The sequence below is a fragment of the Hyperolius riggenbachi genome, chromosome 9, assembly GCF_040937935.1.
Source record: "Hyperolius riggenbachi isolate aHypRig1 chromosome 9, aHypRig1.pri, whole genome shotgun sequence".
NCBI lineage: Eukaryota > Metazoa > Chordata > Amphibia > Anura > Hyperoliidae > Hyperolius > Hyperolius riggenbachi.
Window position 1 is genome coordinate 78,871,064 of NC_090654.1, and position 19,290 is coordinate 78,890,353.

Below are 19,290 nucleotides of genomic sequence, written 5' to 3' on the forward strand. Positions count from 1 at the left end.
TTGACACCCGGTGCTGGGTATTAAAAAGACACCCCCCCCCCCCATAAAAAAAAACAAAAAACAGCAAATGTGGCATGCTAAACGTGACACGGAGGGTAATGCCAGGTGTAGGCTCGCTCCCCCCCCTAAAGTTGTCCTTAGTATAGTATAGTGGCACCAGTATAGCTAACAAAAAATGGGTGCGGTTATAACATGCGGCGCGCATTGCGCGCCGCGGCGAAAAATGGGCGTGGCCATGACCGGATGAGGGCAGAGCTAACTAATTTAAAGTGAACCCGGGATAAGAGTGATATGGAGGCTGCCATATTCATTTCCTTTTAAACAATAGGCAGCCCTGCTGATCTATTTGGCTGCAGTAGTGAACTGAATTACACCAGAAACAATCATGCAGCTAATCTTGTCAGTTCTGACAATATTGTCAGAAACCCCTGACCTGCTGCATGCTTATTCAGGGTCTATGGTTGAAAGAATTAGATGCAGAGGACCAGCACAGCAGCCAGGCAGCTGGTATTGCTTAAAAGGAGATAAATATTGCAGCCCAATATTATTCTCACCTCGGGTTCCCCTTAAAAGTGCAACACAAAGACAGTGGGCCTTTCCCCAGAAAATTCACATAATTGTTCAGGTTTTCTCAAGAAAATACACGTAATGTGAACAGATTTGACCAGAAAATAGTTCAATCATGTCGGCAGATTTGCCCAAAAAACACGTTCAATCATGTCGGCAGATTTGCCCAAAAAACACGTTCCATCATGTCGGCAGATTTGCCCAAAAAACACGTTCCATCATGTCGGCAGATTTGCCCAAAAAACACGTTCCATCATGTCGGCAGATTTGCCCAAAAAACACGTTCCATCATGTCGGCAGATTTGCCCAAAAAAAACGTTCCATCATGTCGGCAGATTTGCCCAAAAAACACGTTCCATCATGTCGGCAGATTTGCCCAGAAAATACATGCAATCATGTCGGCAGATTTGCCCAGAAAATACATGCAATCATGTCGGCAGATTTGCCCTGAAAATACATGCCAGTGTTCTCCCCAGAATTTTTTTCCAGCCGGGTGGCATGAAATAGTAGCCGGGTGGGGCGAGTTGAAAATGCAGGGCAACTGTGCTTACAGCATAGGAGGAGGTAAGGAGGTGAGCCGATGACAGCCGGGTGGTCACAAAATCTAGCCGGGTGGAGCACCCGGCTAAAAGAGCCTGGGGAGAACACTGCATGCAATCATGTCGGCAGATTTGCCCAGAGAATACATGCAATCATGTCGGCAGATTTGCCCAGAAAATACATGCAATCATGTCGGCAGATTTGCCCAGAAAATACATGCAATCATGTCGGCAGATTTGCCCAGAAAATACTTCAATCATGTAGCAGACCTGGCCAGAACAGTCGATACACCTGCTAATATAAATTAAATAAAAATGTACTCACCTGAAGCAGCAGCAGACCTCCTGTCCCGGCCTCCGTCCGGCGCGCAGCTCTCACGATCCTCTGCAGCCAGCCAGCAACTGAAACTCCCGCGCTGAGAGCAGGGCTACGGGAAAATGGCGCTCGAAGCCCTGCATTGCAGACTCAGTCTCCAGAGCAGGGCTTCGGACGCCATTTTACTGTAGCCCTGCTCTGCCGCTGTTGGAGCTGCTGCTGTCAGTGAACTGACACAGCGTCTATTAGACGCCGAAAATCAGTTCACGCTGGGGGTGCTTGGACAATATTAGGGGGTGCTTCAGCACCCAAACCACCCCCCTGGCACCGCCACTGCCCCAGTATAGCTAGTATAGTTGCCCCAGTATAGCATAGTGGCCCCAGTATAGTTTAGTGTAGCATAGTGGCCCCAGTGTAGCATAGTGGCCCCCAGTGGAGCATAGTGGCCCCCAGTGGAGCATAGTGGCCCCCAGTGGAGCATAGTGGCCCCCAGTGGAGCATAGTGGCCCCCAGTGGAGCATAGTGGCCCCCAGTGGAGCATAGGTGCCCCCAGTGGAGCATAGGTGCCCCCAGTGGAGCATAGGTGCCCCCAGTGGAGCATAGGTGCCCCCAGTGGAGCATAGGTGCCCCCAGTGGAGCATAGGTGCCCCCAGTTTAGCATAGTGGCCCCCAGTGGAGCATAGGTGCCCCCAGTGGAGCATAGGTGCCCCCAGTGGAGCATAGTGGCCCCCAGTGGAGCATAGTGGCCCCCAGAGCAGCATAGTGGCCCCCAGAGAAGCATAGTGGCCCCCAGTGTAGCATAGTGGCCCCCAGTGTAGCATAGTGGCCCCCAGTGTAGCATAGTGGCCCCCAGTGTAGCATAGTGGCCCCCAGTGTAGCATAGTGGCCCCCAGTGTAGCATAGGTGCCCCCAGTGTAGCATAGGTGCCCCCAGTGTAGCATAGTGGCCCCCAGTGTAGCATAGGTGCCCCCAGTGTAGCATAGGTGCCCCCAGTGTAGCATAGGTGCCCCCAGTGTAGCATAGTGGCCCCCAGTGTAGCATAGTGGCCCCCAGTGTAGCATAGGTGCCCCCAGTGTAGCATAGGTGCCCCCAGTGTAGCATAGGTGCCCCCAGTGTAGCATAGGTGCCCCCAGTGTAGCATAGGTGCCCCCAGTGTAGCATAGTGGCCCCCAGTGTAGCATAGGTGCCCCCGGTGTAGCATAGGTGCCCCCGGTGTAGCATAGTGGCCCCCGGTGTAGCATAGTGGCCCCCGGTGTAGCATAGTGGCCCCCAGTGTAGCATAGGTGCCCCCGGTATGAGGGAAGGTGGGGTGGCGGGGTCCCCTCCTTCCGGCGCTTCCCCCTCCTAATTAGCAGCAGCCAGCAGCTTAGCGAAGCGGGCGGGGAGGACTTACTCACCTGCTCCAGGCGATGGCGCATAACGTTATCCTCACGTGACGCTGGTCTCTCTGTCGCTCACTGTGCTTCCGCAAATCAGGAAGCACAGTGGGCGGTGGAGAAGGTGGAGACCAGCGTCAGGTGACGATGACGCTATGCGCCATCGCCTGGAACGCAGGAAGTAGGTGAGTAAGTCTTCTCCGCCCGCTCCTGCCCGCTCATCAAGCTGCTGCTAATTAGGAGGGGGAAGCGCCAGAAGGAGGGGACCCAGGTGAGGGAGGTGGGGGGTCCGGCCCCCCTCCCCGCCGCTTTCCCCGCCACCCCTCCTTTCCGGGTTGCTTCCCCCTCCTGTCCTGCCTGCACAGTGCACAGGCCTCTGTGGGAGGCCTTGGTGACACCCCCTGGGGCACCCGACACCCGGTGCGGGGCGCCCCATGCCGCCCTATGGTAGGAACGCCACTGGCAGTAAAAAACAAAAAAACAAAAGTGTTTTAACCACTTCAGGATCACAGGTTTTTTTTTTTTCCCAGTAAAAAACCTAAACAATTTTACACATTTCAGCGCTCCTCCCATTCATTCAGCGATAACTTTATTACTTATCACACTGAAATGATCTACAGTATATATTGTTTTTTTTCGCCACAAATTAGGTTTTCTTTGGGTGGTACTTTTTGCTAAAAATTATTTTATTTTATATGCATTGTAAAGGGAATAAGAAAGAATCATTATTTCTCAGTTTTCAGCCATTATAGTTTTAAAATAAAAAAAGTGCTTCGACACATGAAACCCACACGTTTTATTTGCCCAATTGTCCCTGTTGTTACATTTAAATTGTGTCCCTAGTACAATGTATGATGATGATGATGATATTTCTTCTGGAAATAAAAGAGCATTTTTTTCGTTTAGGGATTTTTAATACTAATTCACTAATTAGAAGACATTTTTTTTTTTTGAAAAATGAACAGTAATATACGTTCATGACATACATATTAGAAAAATCCCTAAGGTAACTATTTATGTAAAAAAAAAATTATGTAATTTTTTTTTCATTTATATCAAGTGCTTTGTTTCTGTAACTGTAGGTCAGGGTTGGAAGGGGTTAAAAATAGTAAAATAAACTAGTAATAAATGTTCTACAGTATAGTGGTATAATTAGGTGTAGTTTTACTTTTTAACCACAAGAAGGTGCTACTGATACCGTGTTTCTATTAAAGTGGACCCAAATTAAATACAAGATTTCAGACATAAAATCTATTTTCTAAATTATAATAATAAATGGCAGCCTTTTTTCAGCTGCATGATGACAAATATAACATAGTTTACATTTATTGGAAGAACCCCTCCCTTCCTTTCATATTGCTGGGACAAAATCCGGCAGACTGGTGGAGTAGATGGTGTCCAGCAAAGGAGGAATTGCTAATGGCTGCTACCTTTATAACCCTAGTTATAAAAAGAGAAGGGTGAAAAGCATGCACTGAAATGCTCATAGGCTTGAAGGAGTGTTTATTTATCTTTGTATGTGTCAGAGTGGTGCAACTAAATATTTTGAATTAAAAAAATGTTTGGTTTGGGTCCGTTTGAATAGAACTCGGAAGCATAGGGTCTGAGAGCTTGCCTCCAGTTATAAAGCTCTCGCAAGACACAGGAACGGTGATCGGGATTGAGAAGAGTAGATTCTCATATGATCACCACAGATGGAGGGGGCTGGCTGCGATGGTTGATCGAACGAAAACGGCGTGGGGATCGTGCACATGGCGGTAAGGTAACAGTAAGCATATCTACCCCCCCCCCCCCCCCTGATCCCCACATGAAGTATACAGGGGCATAGAGATGCGTACCAGGGATCCTAAAGTGGTTAAATGAATGATCAAATAAGATATTAATAGATGTGAAATGGTAAAAATGTCACAGTGGAAAAGGTAGTCCTGTTAAGAAGCACAAAGATCAAAAGTTGATTATTAAGTGAAAGCTGCTGGAGAGATACGAAGAGGGCTCACTTCTGCTGCATAGACTGGAGCCGACTGACGTCAGTGACGGGACCGGGTTTCCAAAGCTGCAGGCAGTGGAGGACAGCGGTGTGGGAGCCGTCCCAGCAAATGGGGCTGGAGGGAGCCCCAATTATGTATAAATCCTTTTTAATATTTTCAGCTCTGAGTCCCTTTTAAAGGACAACTGTAGTGAAAGGTTTATAGAGGCTGCTATATTTATTTTCTTTTTAAACAGTACCATTTGCCTGGCAGCCCTGCTGATCTATTTGCCTGCAGCAGGGTCTGAATCACACCAGAAACAAGCATGCAGCGAATCTTGTCAGATCTGACAATAATGTCAGAGACACCTGATCTGCTGCATGCTTGTTCAGGGTCTATGGCTAAAAGTATTAGAGGCAGAGGGTCAGCAGGACAAAGCCAGGCAACTGGTATTGTTTAAAAAGAAATAAATATGGCAGCCTCCGTATACCTCTCACTACAGTTGTCCTTTAAGCATGGGTAAGCAGATCAGCCCTGGCCGCTTAAAGTTTGCCCAGCCCTGCTCTAATAGAGATGCATGTCAAGAACCCTGACTTCAATAGCTACATACTTGGTCCAGGTCACTGACCAAAAACAACTGAAGCCAAAAGATCAGCTTTAACTGCCAAGCAAGCATTGGAGATTCTATTTTATTTTCTTGTTTGTGATCTGATAAGTAGTTTGTGTGAGTTGTGGTGTTTTGTTCATATTTTTTTTTCTTCTTTAATTTCTGTCCTTCCAGCCCGGCCACAGGCAGCTGTGTCTCCATTACCTAGTCGGTCAGACTTCGTGGATGTTAATTTAGACTCTCCTAGAGATGCATCAAATGCTGTGGTGGTGCAGGTGGAAATGGTTCCTCCTGCCAGGATTGGAAAACTTTTTGAACCTTTGCAGAACCCACTCGCTGTAAACCACAGTGGTGGCATTACTGCCCAGCCTTCATCAGGTGCCAAGGTGGCCCAGAATACTGAACTTCAAGCCAGACCCTCCCTGCTTGGCAGAAGATCAAAGAAGATAGAATCCAACCCAACAAGTGGTATTCATTTAAGTTCAGCACCGCCACCTCTGCTTAAGGACACTTCAATACCTCAGGTGGTAACTTCTCAGCCTGTTGTAGGAGCACCAACACAGAATATACAAGTACCAACCAAAAATGTGGGTCAGGAGGATCAGATAAATGCTGGCATGCTATGTAAGTTGACCTAAAAGTGCAGTTCCAAGTTCTGGTTAGAGCCCCTCTGAACCACTCAGTGAAGCTTGAAATTTGGTGAACTATGTTAATCTTTCAGTGTGTGTCTTTATATTGAAAGAATGTGAGCATTTGTCTTCAGTAACTGTTGCTAGCACAGCCATTTCCATTTTCTCCAAATACCAAGATAGACCAAGGGCAACAAGGCCTTTACCAAATAAACTAATAGGAACTTAAATCCTCTCTACTAGCAGCTCCTTAAAGTACACTATTAATATGGGATGGAGCGGGGGATTCTGCATAATAAACAGCTTAGGCTAAGCCTCAAAGGGAATGCCTGACTATATACCAATATACAGCAATATTCCAAATTGTTCTCATACAGCGCTTTGCAATTAACACTCAATTCAACAACTTAAGCTTATAGCTCCAGGCAAGAAAAATGTCCAATATTACTTGGAAACCCCTATGACTTCGTCATAAGTGTTAGATCTTTTGTACAATGTCCACCAGGCATGCGCTTCTGTTTAAAAATGAGTATGTTTCAGAGAAAATTCCATATGATTATCAGCAGCGCTTCCTCCACCATAAAGCGGTCACCCAAAGGAGTGCGACTCACCTCCTGTTATTGCTACGATTACAGTAGCTGATGCACCTCTGGGGCATTACATAGGCTCCCCTCGCCTTCACCCGCAATCCTTTGCACTTCACTTCCCAAGTCTTTTTTATCAGACAAACACCACGACCAGAGCTCATATATCGTGTCCACGGGCGATTACCTCAAACATGAAGCAAGAAGCCTCTCATTGCGCAAATATAGTTAAAACTTCTAAAAAGCTTTTATTCAAAATTTCCACTCACGTGTTCCTAGTTGACATTCAGGCTTTTGGAAATTTAGCAGCGGGTTCCACCCCGCGCGGTCTCCCGGGCTGACCGCCGCGTTGCGTCCCTGGTGCCGCTATCTCTCACTGGCCTCTGCCCCCTTACGTTATCGCTGCATCTGGCGTCCTTTACCCTGGAGAGGGGGGAACAAACTGAGAATATTATCTAGAAGGGAAACAGTGGATCTTTAAAATGGAAACATTGACACCAAAAGGAATGAATGTCGAAGTTGACATAAATTGCTTTATAGAGAATGGATAAGAATGAGGCGCACTGTGATGTAAAGAATATGTTGAGTATAAACAGAAAAGCAACAAGTAAACCTATTGTATGTAAATCAAACCCGAGAATGGTGATATATGCGGCATAGGGGGACATCCATGGGATGTTAAAACAACTACATCTTATATTTGTTTTATCCCTATTTTATACTGGGGGGCCCCTTAAGAGGGTGACCTTTAAGATAAGCCTGCGATGTAACACCTTAAATCATGGGTTTTATAAACCTCAATTAGGAACATTACCCAAGATAGCTGCATAGATGGTGAATTAGTATCTTATAAGCATTATATAAATTTGATATATTCCCAACTTCCTTTTTATGAAAGAGTAGTGTTATGGATTGCATATGGTTGTACTATTCTGTATACACTAAGTGTAAAAGGTCATGCAGCCTCCCGGGCTACAATATGGCCGCATACAGGATGAGGGACACAAAAAGAGCGGAACAAGTAGACCACGGGAGGAGGGGTTTTAGGAATTAAATAGCTACACGCTGACGGCAAGCCCCATCCCCTGAATGAGTCACAGGAAGTGATGAAACTAGTCGGGAGGAGTCTTGCCAAAAGTGTATGGAGACGCTAGGATGCCAGATGCGGTGATAACGTAAGGGGGCAGAGGCCAGTGAGAGATAGCGGCACCTGGGACGCAACGCGATGGTCAGCCCGGGAGACCGCGCGGGGTGGAACCCGCCGCTAAATTTCCAAAAGCCTGAATATCATCTATGAACACGTGAGTGGAAATTTTTATTAAAAGCTTTTTAGAAGTTTTAACTATATTTGCGCAATGAGAGGCTTCTTGCTTCATTTTTGGGGTAATTGCCTGTGGACACGATATGAGGTCTGGTCGTTGTGTTTGATAAAAGACTTGGGAAGTGAAGTGCAAAGGATTGCGGGTGAAGGCGAGGGGAGCCTATGTAATGCCCCAGAGGTGTATCAGCTACTGTAATCATAGCAATAACAGGAGGTGAGTCGCACTCCTTTGGGTGACCGCTTTATGGTGGAGGAAGCGCTGCTGATAATCATATTGAATATACAGCAGTAAATGGCATTTTAACTTTTAAGTGGGTATCATGAATAACTTACTGCATTCTGCTATATGTATGAGAGGCCTGCTGGAACCACCATCTTACTTCACTCTCCTCCGCAGCCTTCACCTTGTGTGGGGCATCCCTGGTTAGCCGAGAGGTGACAGTGTGTTTCCCAGCACCCAGGCATCCAGGTCAGCAACAGGTGAACAGATTAGCATGGTACAAAATCTTAAAATGTAAGCCAATACAGTAACAATCCAGGGGTCATACACTGTAGATCAGAATAACATGGCACCAGAGGATCAGGCAATATCAGGTCAAAAACAGTTCCAAGGTTGGTCCATGCAGCAATCCAATAACCAGGTTTAAAAGGCAAAGCAAGGTCATACACAGTATTACAAGTAATATTGCACTCAGCGGAGTAGCACAAGGCAGCTATCGCTATTACGGCAATGACACAGTGAACAGAGCAGTCTAAAATAGGCAGAGAGCATCATGGAATCGCAAATCTCATGATCTAATTGGCTGCTAAACAGAAATACTCATCGTGCCTGCAGTACCCCAGTTTGGCTACTAATTGCACCATCTGAGATCCTATGAAGAGGGGAACAGCTGTGCGCCTGTGTCCATACTGAGCTGTGCACGCAGAGACATGTGCATGGCTCCTGGGAACGTCGCGCCAGTCCAATCCAGAAGCTGGCTGCTCAGGCCAGCTCCCAGAGGATATGGAAGATGAGTCCCTTAAAATCTCATTACAGTGCCTCTTTGAGACAGACTGTTATTCCTCCCATGTCTGTACATGCAAGTCCACAATGCATCACTCCAGTGTTGATGGTGAAGCCAAGCAGAATTTTTTTCTTTTTCCATTTGTAGGCTAGGAATGCTGATTCATACCCCCCTGTACAAAAGGCTATATGTTCTAATACATCAATAATTCAGGGTGTAGGTCTTGACAAAGACATGATGGACTGCATGGCTCTGCCTACTGTTTTGAAGTTATTTGTGAATGCTTGCTTTTTGGATGTGATAACCTGCAGTCACTTTCTATTATTGTACGATCTCCAAATTTACCTTTTGTAGTCCTTATTTGAGGTTTATGCCACACTGTATACTTTTGTATACAAGATCACTTTAACTCAGTGAGACAGTTGCACTTAGAAATGGGTTCTTAACTTACCTTGCACAAGCAGAGAAGCAGTTGATTGCAATAAAGTGAAAAATAGAACAGTTTATTGTAGTAAAACGGAAAACAGCCAAAAACCGATATCTTCAGCTCTTGAAGTTCAGTAAACTTGTATTCCCTTGGTGATACGACACCAGGTGAAGCCACTTTAATATCACAGACCTTTGTGTTTAGGAAGAGCCTCTCCCTCTTGCTACTCTCTCTATTGGTGCCGACATGGTCTAGGGAGGGACAAGTTTCTCTACTCCTCCTCTATCCCTTTAGGTTCCTGTTTGAAGATGCCGAGAAACAAGGGGGGGAAATCATCTAAGCATGGCATGTCTTATGTTGGAAGTTCACCTAAACTTTGGGCACTAAACAAAATGTTAAGCTTTAGAGGGACTAAAATGAACATGTAGATCTAACAAGATGCTCGGGATCCCTTTTGCTATTGTAATGCTGTCACAGCACAGAAGTGGGAGAACATCACAGTAGCAGAACAGAGACCTAATCCACAGCTGTTGTACTGTTAACCCGCAGGTCTTTATGAATTGAAGCCATGGGTTTCGGTAAATTACCGAACGTCTACCACAACTGTGAAAATCTGTCTTAAATGCCAAATGTGCCATTTTAATGACCCTGTGTAAACTGCAAATATTAGAGAATTACGTAATGTTATAAAAAAAACAAAACAATATAACTGAAAATAAAAATATTACAATTTTTTTTGCTACTAATGTTCTAGTAATTATCCGTACTACGCAACCAATGCAATATATCATAAATATTTTTGTTCCGCTTCAGTGTCTCTTTAAGTGGCAATGGCCATTCTACCGGCTGTACTGAATGCCTGTAAGTGCAGGTGGTTATACAGATGTGATTGGCAAGATGTGAACACCCTATTGTCACCCTTTCATGTATCCCAGCTTTTACTGACTTCCTTTCAGTGCTCAATTCCAGAGGAAAAATAGTTTTGGATAGTGTGGAAAGGCGTTAGAACCTCTTTTTTGAATGTTTATTGCTTTCCTGTATCCTCAACTGTTGGATTGATTTTCCCACTTCCTGTCTGGACAGGAAATGATAGTATTAGTAAAAAAGACCCTTTTCCTCCATGCATAGTGGGAAAAATTAGATTCCTCAATGGGCTAACATTGTCTTTCATTATGCTGAAGTTTTAAAGGACCACTCCAGCAAAAAGGTAAGTGGTTAAATCTGACAGAACCGACAGGATTTGGACTAGTCCGTCAGATTTTAACTGCTTACCTTTTCACTGGAGTGGTTCTTTAGAGCCCTTCGACACTGAGTCAGTTAAATTAGCAGCCAAAAAGATATACCGTGCATTTCTGTAGTGTTGTTGCCATAAAGTGAGGCATACAGTATAATGAAAGTATGCCTCACTGCCACTGTAAACGCATGCGTTACTCTTGTGTCCCTCTTAAAAGCCAGAGATCGGGGCTTGGACAGCAAATCTTCTGGTTCTTAGACTTCACTCATTTTACCTTAGGTTGTGGGGAAACCATATTGGCTTCCAGTTAAACAGTGCCTCGCGCGTATTGTGTGTCATTAGAATGAGCTTGCCCACCGGCTATACATGCAGTAGGTAGATTCAAACTCGCGGTGTATAGTCTTAGCCATGTATAGTCCCAATACGGTAGTTTCAGTAGGAATAAAGCTTTATTAGCCACAAATTCCATACGGCACTTTACCACTTTCTCAAGATTTTAGAATAGTGTTATAATCAGAAAATTCAAATTCCCATAATTTGCTCCGGTAATGGTGATTGGTGGAATTGACAGAGGTGGGTGAGCATTATGTAAATAAGAATGTTCTGATTAGTAGAGGTGGGTGGAAAAAGCGTCTATCAGAAGGGTTAGCTGCAATTGGTGGATCTAGAAGGGGTTGTTTATATGTAAATCTCATGATTATCTCTAGGGTAGTGACCTTTGTATTACATTTAGAATGTTCATGTCATTCTAAGGTCGCTATTGAATTAAAGATAAAAACAAAAAATGTATATCCTATCATTATAAAAAAAAAAAAAAAGTTTTATCTATCCATGGATGGATGGATAGATAGGTTTCCTGCCACATCCCAAAAACACACAGATAAGTTAATTGGCTTTCCTCTAAATTGGCCCTAGACTTCAACACATACACTACATAATACATACATAGACATATGACTATGGTAGGGACTAGTTTGCGAGCCCCTCTGAGGGACAGTTAGTTACAAGACAATATACGGTACTCTGTACAGCACTGCGCAGTGTCTCAGCGCTATATAAATACTCAAATAAAATGAATAGATTCGATTATTGAAGTAACACTTCCAAGGAAATGAAGATGTCACTATAACTTTTGGAACATCTCACTAATCCATTTGTTTTGTGTTTACTAATCATTTGACTCTGAATTCCACATTCATTTTTATAGGTGTTAAATATTCATCTGCTCCACTTGAACCAGTTCCCACAACAACTGGCGAGCATTGTTTTGAAGATTTAGACAGCAGGTACGTACATTCTGTGGGTGTGTGTTAAGTCTCTGTCTTGCATACTGATACTGCCTATCCACTCCTGGTAGCCGGACCAGAGCTTCCATAGGGCAAACTGGGTAACTGCCTAAGGTGCCAGAGCTGGCTGTATACCCATCCCCCCCCCCTTCCCCCAGGTCATTCCTCTTAATTGTGGTTTCCCCCTGTTCTTCATTCAGATGTCTCTCCATCTCCACTGGCATCTCTGTCCTCGTGATCCACCAGCATGTTACAAAAATACATGTATACCTGTGGTAAATGGAGAAGAGGCTCCAATGGGGATGGAGATGGCACATTGAATATGCCTGCCAGTCAGGTGAGAATGCTCCGCTGTAAGCACTCTGCAGGGAATTTGTCCCTGCGAGGTAGGGGTGGGGGTAACTAATGCCACCTAACGCCTGCTACCTGGGCACGTGACTGCCTAATGCTGCTATGTTGGGAGGAGGGGGGGCAAAGGCCATCTAATGCAGCTATCTAGGGGGAGGGAGCAAAGATTGCCTAATGCTGCAATTCTTGTGGGTGAGGGGATACCTATGATAATAATGCTATATTGGTGGCTCAGGACCCCATTTTGTCTATAACTGGCCACGCCTTTTAGTACTGTGGGTTTTTGTTTTTAATTTTATATATTTTATACTTGTGTGCAGGTTTACTGGCATCACAGAAGCTGTAGCAAAACAAGCCTTCCTGGACTTTAGCAGAAGCAAGTGGCGCTACAGCACAGCGCCAGCCAGGGAGATGAACGTCCAGGAGCTGCAACATTTCAAAATTTACAGGGTGAGAGTTTATAGTATGTGGACAGGTAGAATGTGTGCTGAATGAATCTCAAAATCCTACTGGTAGGTTCATGGAGATCCCCCTCAAACATTTCCCTGCAATTTGGAATGGCTATTATGAGCAACCAGAGCAGCGTGCTGAAACCTGCAACTTTAAACTTGCACATTACTCAGAAACTAAATGAGCAGATTGCATTTGCCATGGACAAAATTATCAGATTGAATTGATCTGTATCTGAAAGAATAAAGCTGATAACGTTCTCTGCTTTGTTTGCTCATTGCCAAATTACAAGTCGGGTCTGGTGCAAACAAAGAGCGCTTCTAAGCGCGTTGAAAAGCGATTGGCTACTGTAACCCTACGAGAGTATTCTCACAGCAGCGTGTTGGTTTTTTTTTGTTTTTTTTTTTTAAATCTTAAGTAGGATTTTTTGGAGCAATTTAGCTTGAATGAATGTGCAAAAATGCTAATTAAAAATTGCTTTACAAAATCTGAATTTGCTTAGCGCTAGCGATTGCAGTAGCGATTTTGATGTGCACTAGGCCTAAAGCTGAGTACACACGTACGATAACGATCGTTCAAAAACGAACGATAACGACAATTGGACCGATAATCGTGCGCTCCAAATTTTCCAACGATCGTTTTTTGGGACGATAACGACCGTTATCGTTCAATCCGACCGATCCAACCCGGCGGATTTTTTCGAAAGATAATCGTTCAATCGTTGCAGTGTGTACAAAGATCGTCCGATAACGCATGTTCTTATTGCCTGTCATAACGTCACTTCCGTTTGCGCACGCATTTTTTAATCGTTCGTCGTTCAGTACTTTATACTTATATCGTTCACGTGTGTACACAATCGTTCATTACGAACGATCTTTTCCGTCTAATTTGAATATCGTGTAAACGTCACGAATCGTTCGTAACGAACGATCTTTATCGGACGTGTATACGAACCCTTAGTCTAATTTGTCCAGCAACCTGCAATGTTATCCATTGGCTTCTGTGAAATGGAACCTTGCCTTCCAGTGACTCTATACCAGTGTTTCTTGGGGTTGTGCTAGTTTTCTGGTGCGTTTAATATTTTACAGTAGAGATTATTTCAGTTTGCATACTTTTAAAATGCATTTCATTACTGCAGTAATGAAGAATTTCATGTTTTATTGATTTGAAATGTGTTCCCTTCTTAAAGAGAACCCGAGGTGGGTTTGAAGAATATTATCTGCATACAGAGGCTGGATCTGCCCATACAGCCCAGCCTCTGTTGCTATCCCAAACCCCCCTAAGCTCCCCCTGCACTCTGCAATCCCTCCATAAATCACAGCCACGCTGCTGACAAACAGCTTGTCAGAGCTGGCTGTGTTTATCTCTATAGTGTCAGTCTGCTGCTCTCCCCGCCTCCTGCAGAACTCCAGTCCCCGCCTGCATCCCTTCTCTCCCTGCTGATTGGAGGGAAGGGACGGGGGCAGGGACCGGAGCTATGCAGGAGGCGGGGGAGCAGCTGAGACTGACACTACAGATGTAAACACAGCCTCACAGCACGGCTGTGATTTATGAGGGATTGCAGAGTGCAGGGGGACCTTAGTGGGGTTTGGGATAGCAACAGAGGCTGGGCTGTATAGGCAGATCCAGCCTCTGTATGCAGATAACATTCTTTAAACACACCTCGGGTTCTCTTTAAGGTCAAATGATAGACGTTATGGAATGTCAACATACTTTCTGGGAATTAATAATAAAAAAATCCCTATTTTTCTTCTGGGAACAGCAACACCTGGAGAGAAATCAATATAATCATAATGTAACTGAACAAATGAGTACATAAATAAATACACTTAGCTATTTTTTTTTTTTTTTTAAACAAAGTATAGAATTTTTTTTTTAAGTGCATTTCTCATCTGAATAGTTTATTTTTAAATAAGGACAGTTTATAATAATAACTTTTTTTGCATTTGGTAGAGTACTACAGTATAATACTGTAAAAGCTAAACTTTAGAAACCTACCATTTTTAAATTATCATTTACTTATTTTATGGACATAGATATTGGGGATTGGTTTAATAATCAGAAGTCAAAATGTCTGCAAACATTTTATTCTAAGTAAGTCAAGAAAACATTGTTTACATCTTTAATCATAAACAATATGTCTGGCGTCCATGTCATGAGACGTTATTTACCACCGAAATTGTAAAAAAATGGGGTAAATGTGCGTAAAGGAAATTCCAGGAAATCGTACAATATTGAAATGTCAATAAAAATGTTAGATTTTTCTTTTTTTGTTTTGTTTTTAGTTTTTGTCTTTTCAACCAAAACCATCGAATGAAAGTTGAAAATAATCTTTTCTTTCGATAAAGAAAAATGAACGATTACTTTGTTTTGTTTTTTTTCCATAATCAAACTAAATGATCTAATAAAAAAAAAATGAAAAATTGCACCACATATGGTCACCTTTAGAGTTTACTCCCACATGTGGTCCTACTGAAGCAAAGAGAGAAAGGGTAACATGCATTTATATCTCTGGTGATTTTATAATAATTTTCTGCATTTTTAGGGTTTTGGTATTGGTAAACACTATTTTTCTGTCATTTTACTGTTCTAGAGGGAATGCACTCCACTATGCCCTATATCTTAATTTTAACACTCAGAGGCTGGATCCTCTGAGTGAGGCCTAGGTTCCACTGGACCATCTAGCATCCTGCTCAACGCACGCCCGCACTTGCATCGATGAGTGTATACATCCAAATCGCATAGCAGTGCAGCAGAATACTGCAGCAAGCCATCTTGAATCATATCGTAGTGCGATTAGTTAAGCAAGTCGTAGGAGGGATAGATGACGTTTCCATGCCCAACTTGCCTGTGGGGAAGCGCTGTAGGGTCATGTTCGGCCCTAGTGTAAACAGGCCCTTAGTAATCACATAAAGGTAAATACAGCTCAGGTTTCTAAAAGTAAAACTTATATGTATATTCAGCACTATATAAATACACAGTGTAGATAAAATGCCCAATAAGAGGCTCATCTCATTTTGTTACTGAAAGCTGCAGTGTGTCCCTCAGCAGAGAGGGAGCTAAGGGACAAAACCATTCCATAACTGTTGCAGTTTCTTCCACCATTGTTTATGTACAATGGTTTCTACAACATGCTGCAGAAAAAGTGTCAGTGCTATCTAAACCTATGATAATTCTTAGATGCACACAGCAGTTAAGAACTTTTATTTAATTAGCAGTATCCTATTTTTATATCTGCATATTCTATTTCCAGTTTATCCTGGAGACCTTCACAGAACATCGCTCCTGTGAATGGGTGACGGAGCCTTATATGGGTAAGAAGAGGGAAAATACCTTTTAGGTTACATGAATATTTTACAAATCGACATTTCCAAAAAGGATCTAAGGTATTCAATCTTTTTTTACTCTCTGCAGGCCAGGCAGCAGATACTTCAGCCACTAGAGCCACCATCCCACGGCCATGGGATATCCCAGTGGCGGTACCCATCATGTTCAAAGATGCTGTGCAGAAGATGGTGATGCCTCAGACCTCTGCTGTGCAGGTGCGGTACCACTGGAAGAAGGCAAAATACTGATGAGACCTGAAAGAGCAATATGAAAGGGAATGAGGGATGACGGGAATAAAAGAGCCAAAAAAGATGACTTATCAGATGTTTCCTGGTGGTCATGCTCAACCGGATATATAGCTAATCTGAAATAAACCTGCATGGCAGGAAATTCAGACTTCACTGGCTGCATGCCTGTTATGAGCTAATGGGCATGATTCACAAAACGTTTTCACCTGTTTTCACCTGTTTTCACCTTATTTATGTTACATTTTCAAGTTCCAAAAGAGCAAAAATATAATATAATTAAGACAAGAAAAGTAATAATGAAATGAAGTTTATCAGGAACAACTTGGGCCTAGTTCACATTATAAATCGCAAAAGCTAAACGCATTTGTGAACTCTTTTCAAAGCGATTTATCCAAGCGCTTTTGTGAGCGCTTTCGTTTGGCGATTAGCACTTTGTTTTACGCAATCAGGAAGTGAATGCTTTGACCTGGAAATGATTCTATCAAATGTTCTTTTTTACAAAAGCTCTCCCAAAATCGATTTTCCAAGCGCGTAGCGATTTTCCTATACCTTGCATTGAAGCGCTAATGCTCAGGAAATGGTGTAGGACCAGCATTTGCGCTTGGAAAGAAAGCTCATTGCTCATGTGAGAACATTCACACAGAGCAACATAGCACAATCGCTTAAAAAAAACGCTCTTAGTGTGAACAAGCCTTAACTTTGCATAATTGTTTTGCTTCTAAATGTGCTGAAAGGGTATTTTTATTAATTAAGTGATAAATAAGTCATTTGAGAAGTTTTGTGAATAGAGCTCAATGTCTCCGATAAGTGTTTTTACAGAGAACTACTTAAACGACAACTGAAGCAAGAGGGATATGGAGGCAGCCATATTTATTTCCTTTTAAACAATACCAGTTACTTTGTTATCCTGCTGATCCTCTGTCTCTAATACTTTTAAGCTGCGTACACACGCCATACCAGGTGCAACATGTGTATGTGCTGTTGGCAGACTGATAAGGCTGTTTCTGAATGATCTGCTCAGCGGATCGTTCAGAAACAGCCTTATCAGTCCGCCGATAGCGCGTACACACGCGCATACTGTCGGCTAAAGACCGCACAGCGGGAAGCCGTTGCATCTGGTATGCCGTGTGTACGAGGCTTTAGCCATAGACCTTGAATAAGCATGCAGTAGATCAGATCTTCCTGTTGTCAGATCTGATACAAGATTAGCTGCATGCTTTGTTTCTGGTGTTATGCAGACATTATTGCAGCCAAATAGATAAGCCGGGCTGCCAGCCAAGTGGTATTGTTTAAAAGGAAATAAACATGGCATCCTCCATAGTCTTCTCACTTCAACTGTCCTTTAAATTAAACCTGTGAGGAGAAAAAACTTGGATACTGAAACATTCATAGGCGTACCATGTCCTCCTCAACCCCATAGTTGCTACCTGGAATCCTCTCAGTGTGTGTTAGGTAACTGACTTACCGCTATACCACCAACAACACTACATGCTGAAGCCAGCCTAGCATGTACCATTGTGGTATACCCAAGAGAAAAATGTTCTCACTCTCACTCACTCTCACTTGATGCCATTGAACAGAATTTTCAGCTTGAAACCATCAACGGATACCGGCAGAATTTCACAGGCATTTTCGGAATTCCGCCAGATTGATAAAGCAATTCCGTTCCGACCGAACGGAATGAGCAATTTCCGCTTAAAAATTTCGTAAAATACAATTCCGCGGAAAGCGGTGACTATCCCTACTAGAGAGAGAGAGAGAGAGAGATGAATCTACCTCTTCAGACAACTGTTGAACACAAAAGGCCAGGCCATGCCTGGCTACAAATACTTAAGCATGCTACTTTTTCTCTTGGATTGATCATAATGGTACATGCTAGGCTGGCTTCAGTATGTAGTGTTGTTGGTGGTATAACGGTAAGTCAGTTACCTAACACACACTGATACCTGGGTTCAATTCCCAGTGATAGTGAGTTGGTTTTCGACATGCTACAAATCCTTAAGCATGCTACTTTTTCTCGTAGATTGATCATAATGGTACATACATGCTAGGCTGGCTTCAGTATGTAGTGTTGTTGGTGGTATAACGGTAAGTCAGTTACCTAACAACACACACTGATACCTGGGTTCAATTCCCAGCCATGGTATGTAAGCTGGCTTTTGAACAACTACAATTCCCTGGAAGATGAGACCCTTGGAAGAAGATGAGAGAGAGAGAGAGAGAGAGAGAGATTTTACGGAAAATTCCGCGGAAATAAAAAAAATGTCCGCGGAATTCTGTTTTAGGGGTTTAGTAATTGACCTAATTCCGGCCGGAATCGCGGAATTAAGAATTCCGCAGAATTCAGCAAGCATCCCTACCGACTGGCCTTACAAGGTTAAGCATGACCGATGTTGCATATGTATATTACAACATTAGGAAGTTTACTTAGATGGCAGCCTGTTTAGTTCAAACTGTCCATGAGCTGTTTGCATCATATGTTGTGACTATATGCTTCTGTGCCCGCTCATGGAGAGAAGGGTGGTTTGAAGAGTGCAGTTCCTCAAGAGGCAGCGTGAAAAGTTAAACTAGGAGCTACTTGATTGTACTTTGTAACACACTGTTTATATTTGCTTATTTTTTTTAATTTTTTTTTTTCAGGCATGTGCAAAGTGCAATGGCTTGGGAAGGAACATGTGTCTAAAGTGTCACGGCACAGGAAGAGTAAGTCTTTCTTTATTACTGGTCTTTTTATTTAAAGGAACATGTAGTCAGTGGCATGCTAATACAGTGCAGGCCGCCCGGGTGACAGGGAGAGAGGGGAGCCACCAAGGTAAGGCTTAGGCAGAGGCTTGCCTGTGCTCCCTGAGTGCCTCCTTTTTGTCAAAAACCTGAGTGGTTCTTGCCTTTTGCATCATCGCTAACTCAGTAAAAGATCAAGCCTTTAAAGCATTGCTATTATATAAAGCTATCATATAAATCCGGCGCAGTGGGGTCTGAACCCTCTATAACCATAGTTATAAATTAACGGTACGCCTTGAAATGAGTAGAACTCAGAGTACTCAGTATTTGATTTTATAT

At 43.4% G+C, this 19,290-nt stretch overlaps 1 protein-coding gene across 1 annotated transcript in view; it reads left to right on the forward strand.

The window, feature by feature from the left end:
• LOC137533443 (protein SSUH2 homolog) overlaps positions 1 to 19,290 on the forward strand; it is a 48,034-nt gene that overhangs the window by 6,899 nt on the left and 21,845 nt on the right. Inside the window, exons 2-7 of the mRNA XM_068254832.1 lie at positions 5,547 to 5,996; positions 11,779 to 11,857; positions 12,526 to 12,655; positions 15,909 to 15,969; positions 16,070 to 16,197; positions 18,871 to 18,933. Coding sequence (XP_068110933.1) covers positions 5,547 to 5,996; positions 11,779 to 11,857; positions 12,526 to 12,655; positions 15,909 to 15,969; positions 16,070 to 16,197; positions 18,871 to 18,933 — 911 coding nt within the window. The remainder of the gene's footprint in view (positions 1 to 5,546; positions 5,997 to 11,778; positions 11,858 to 12,525; positions 12,656 to 15,908; positions 15,970 to 16,069; positions 16,198 to 18,870; positions 18,934 to 19,290) is intronic.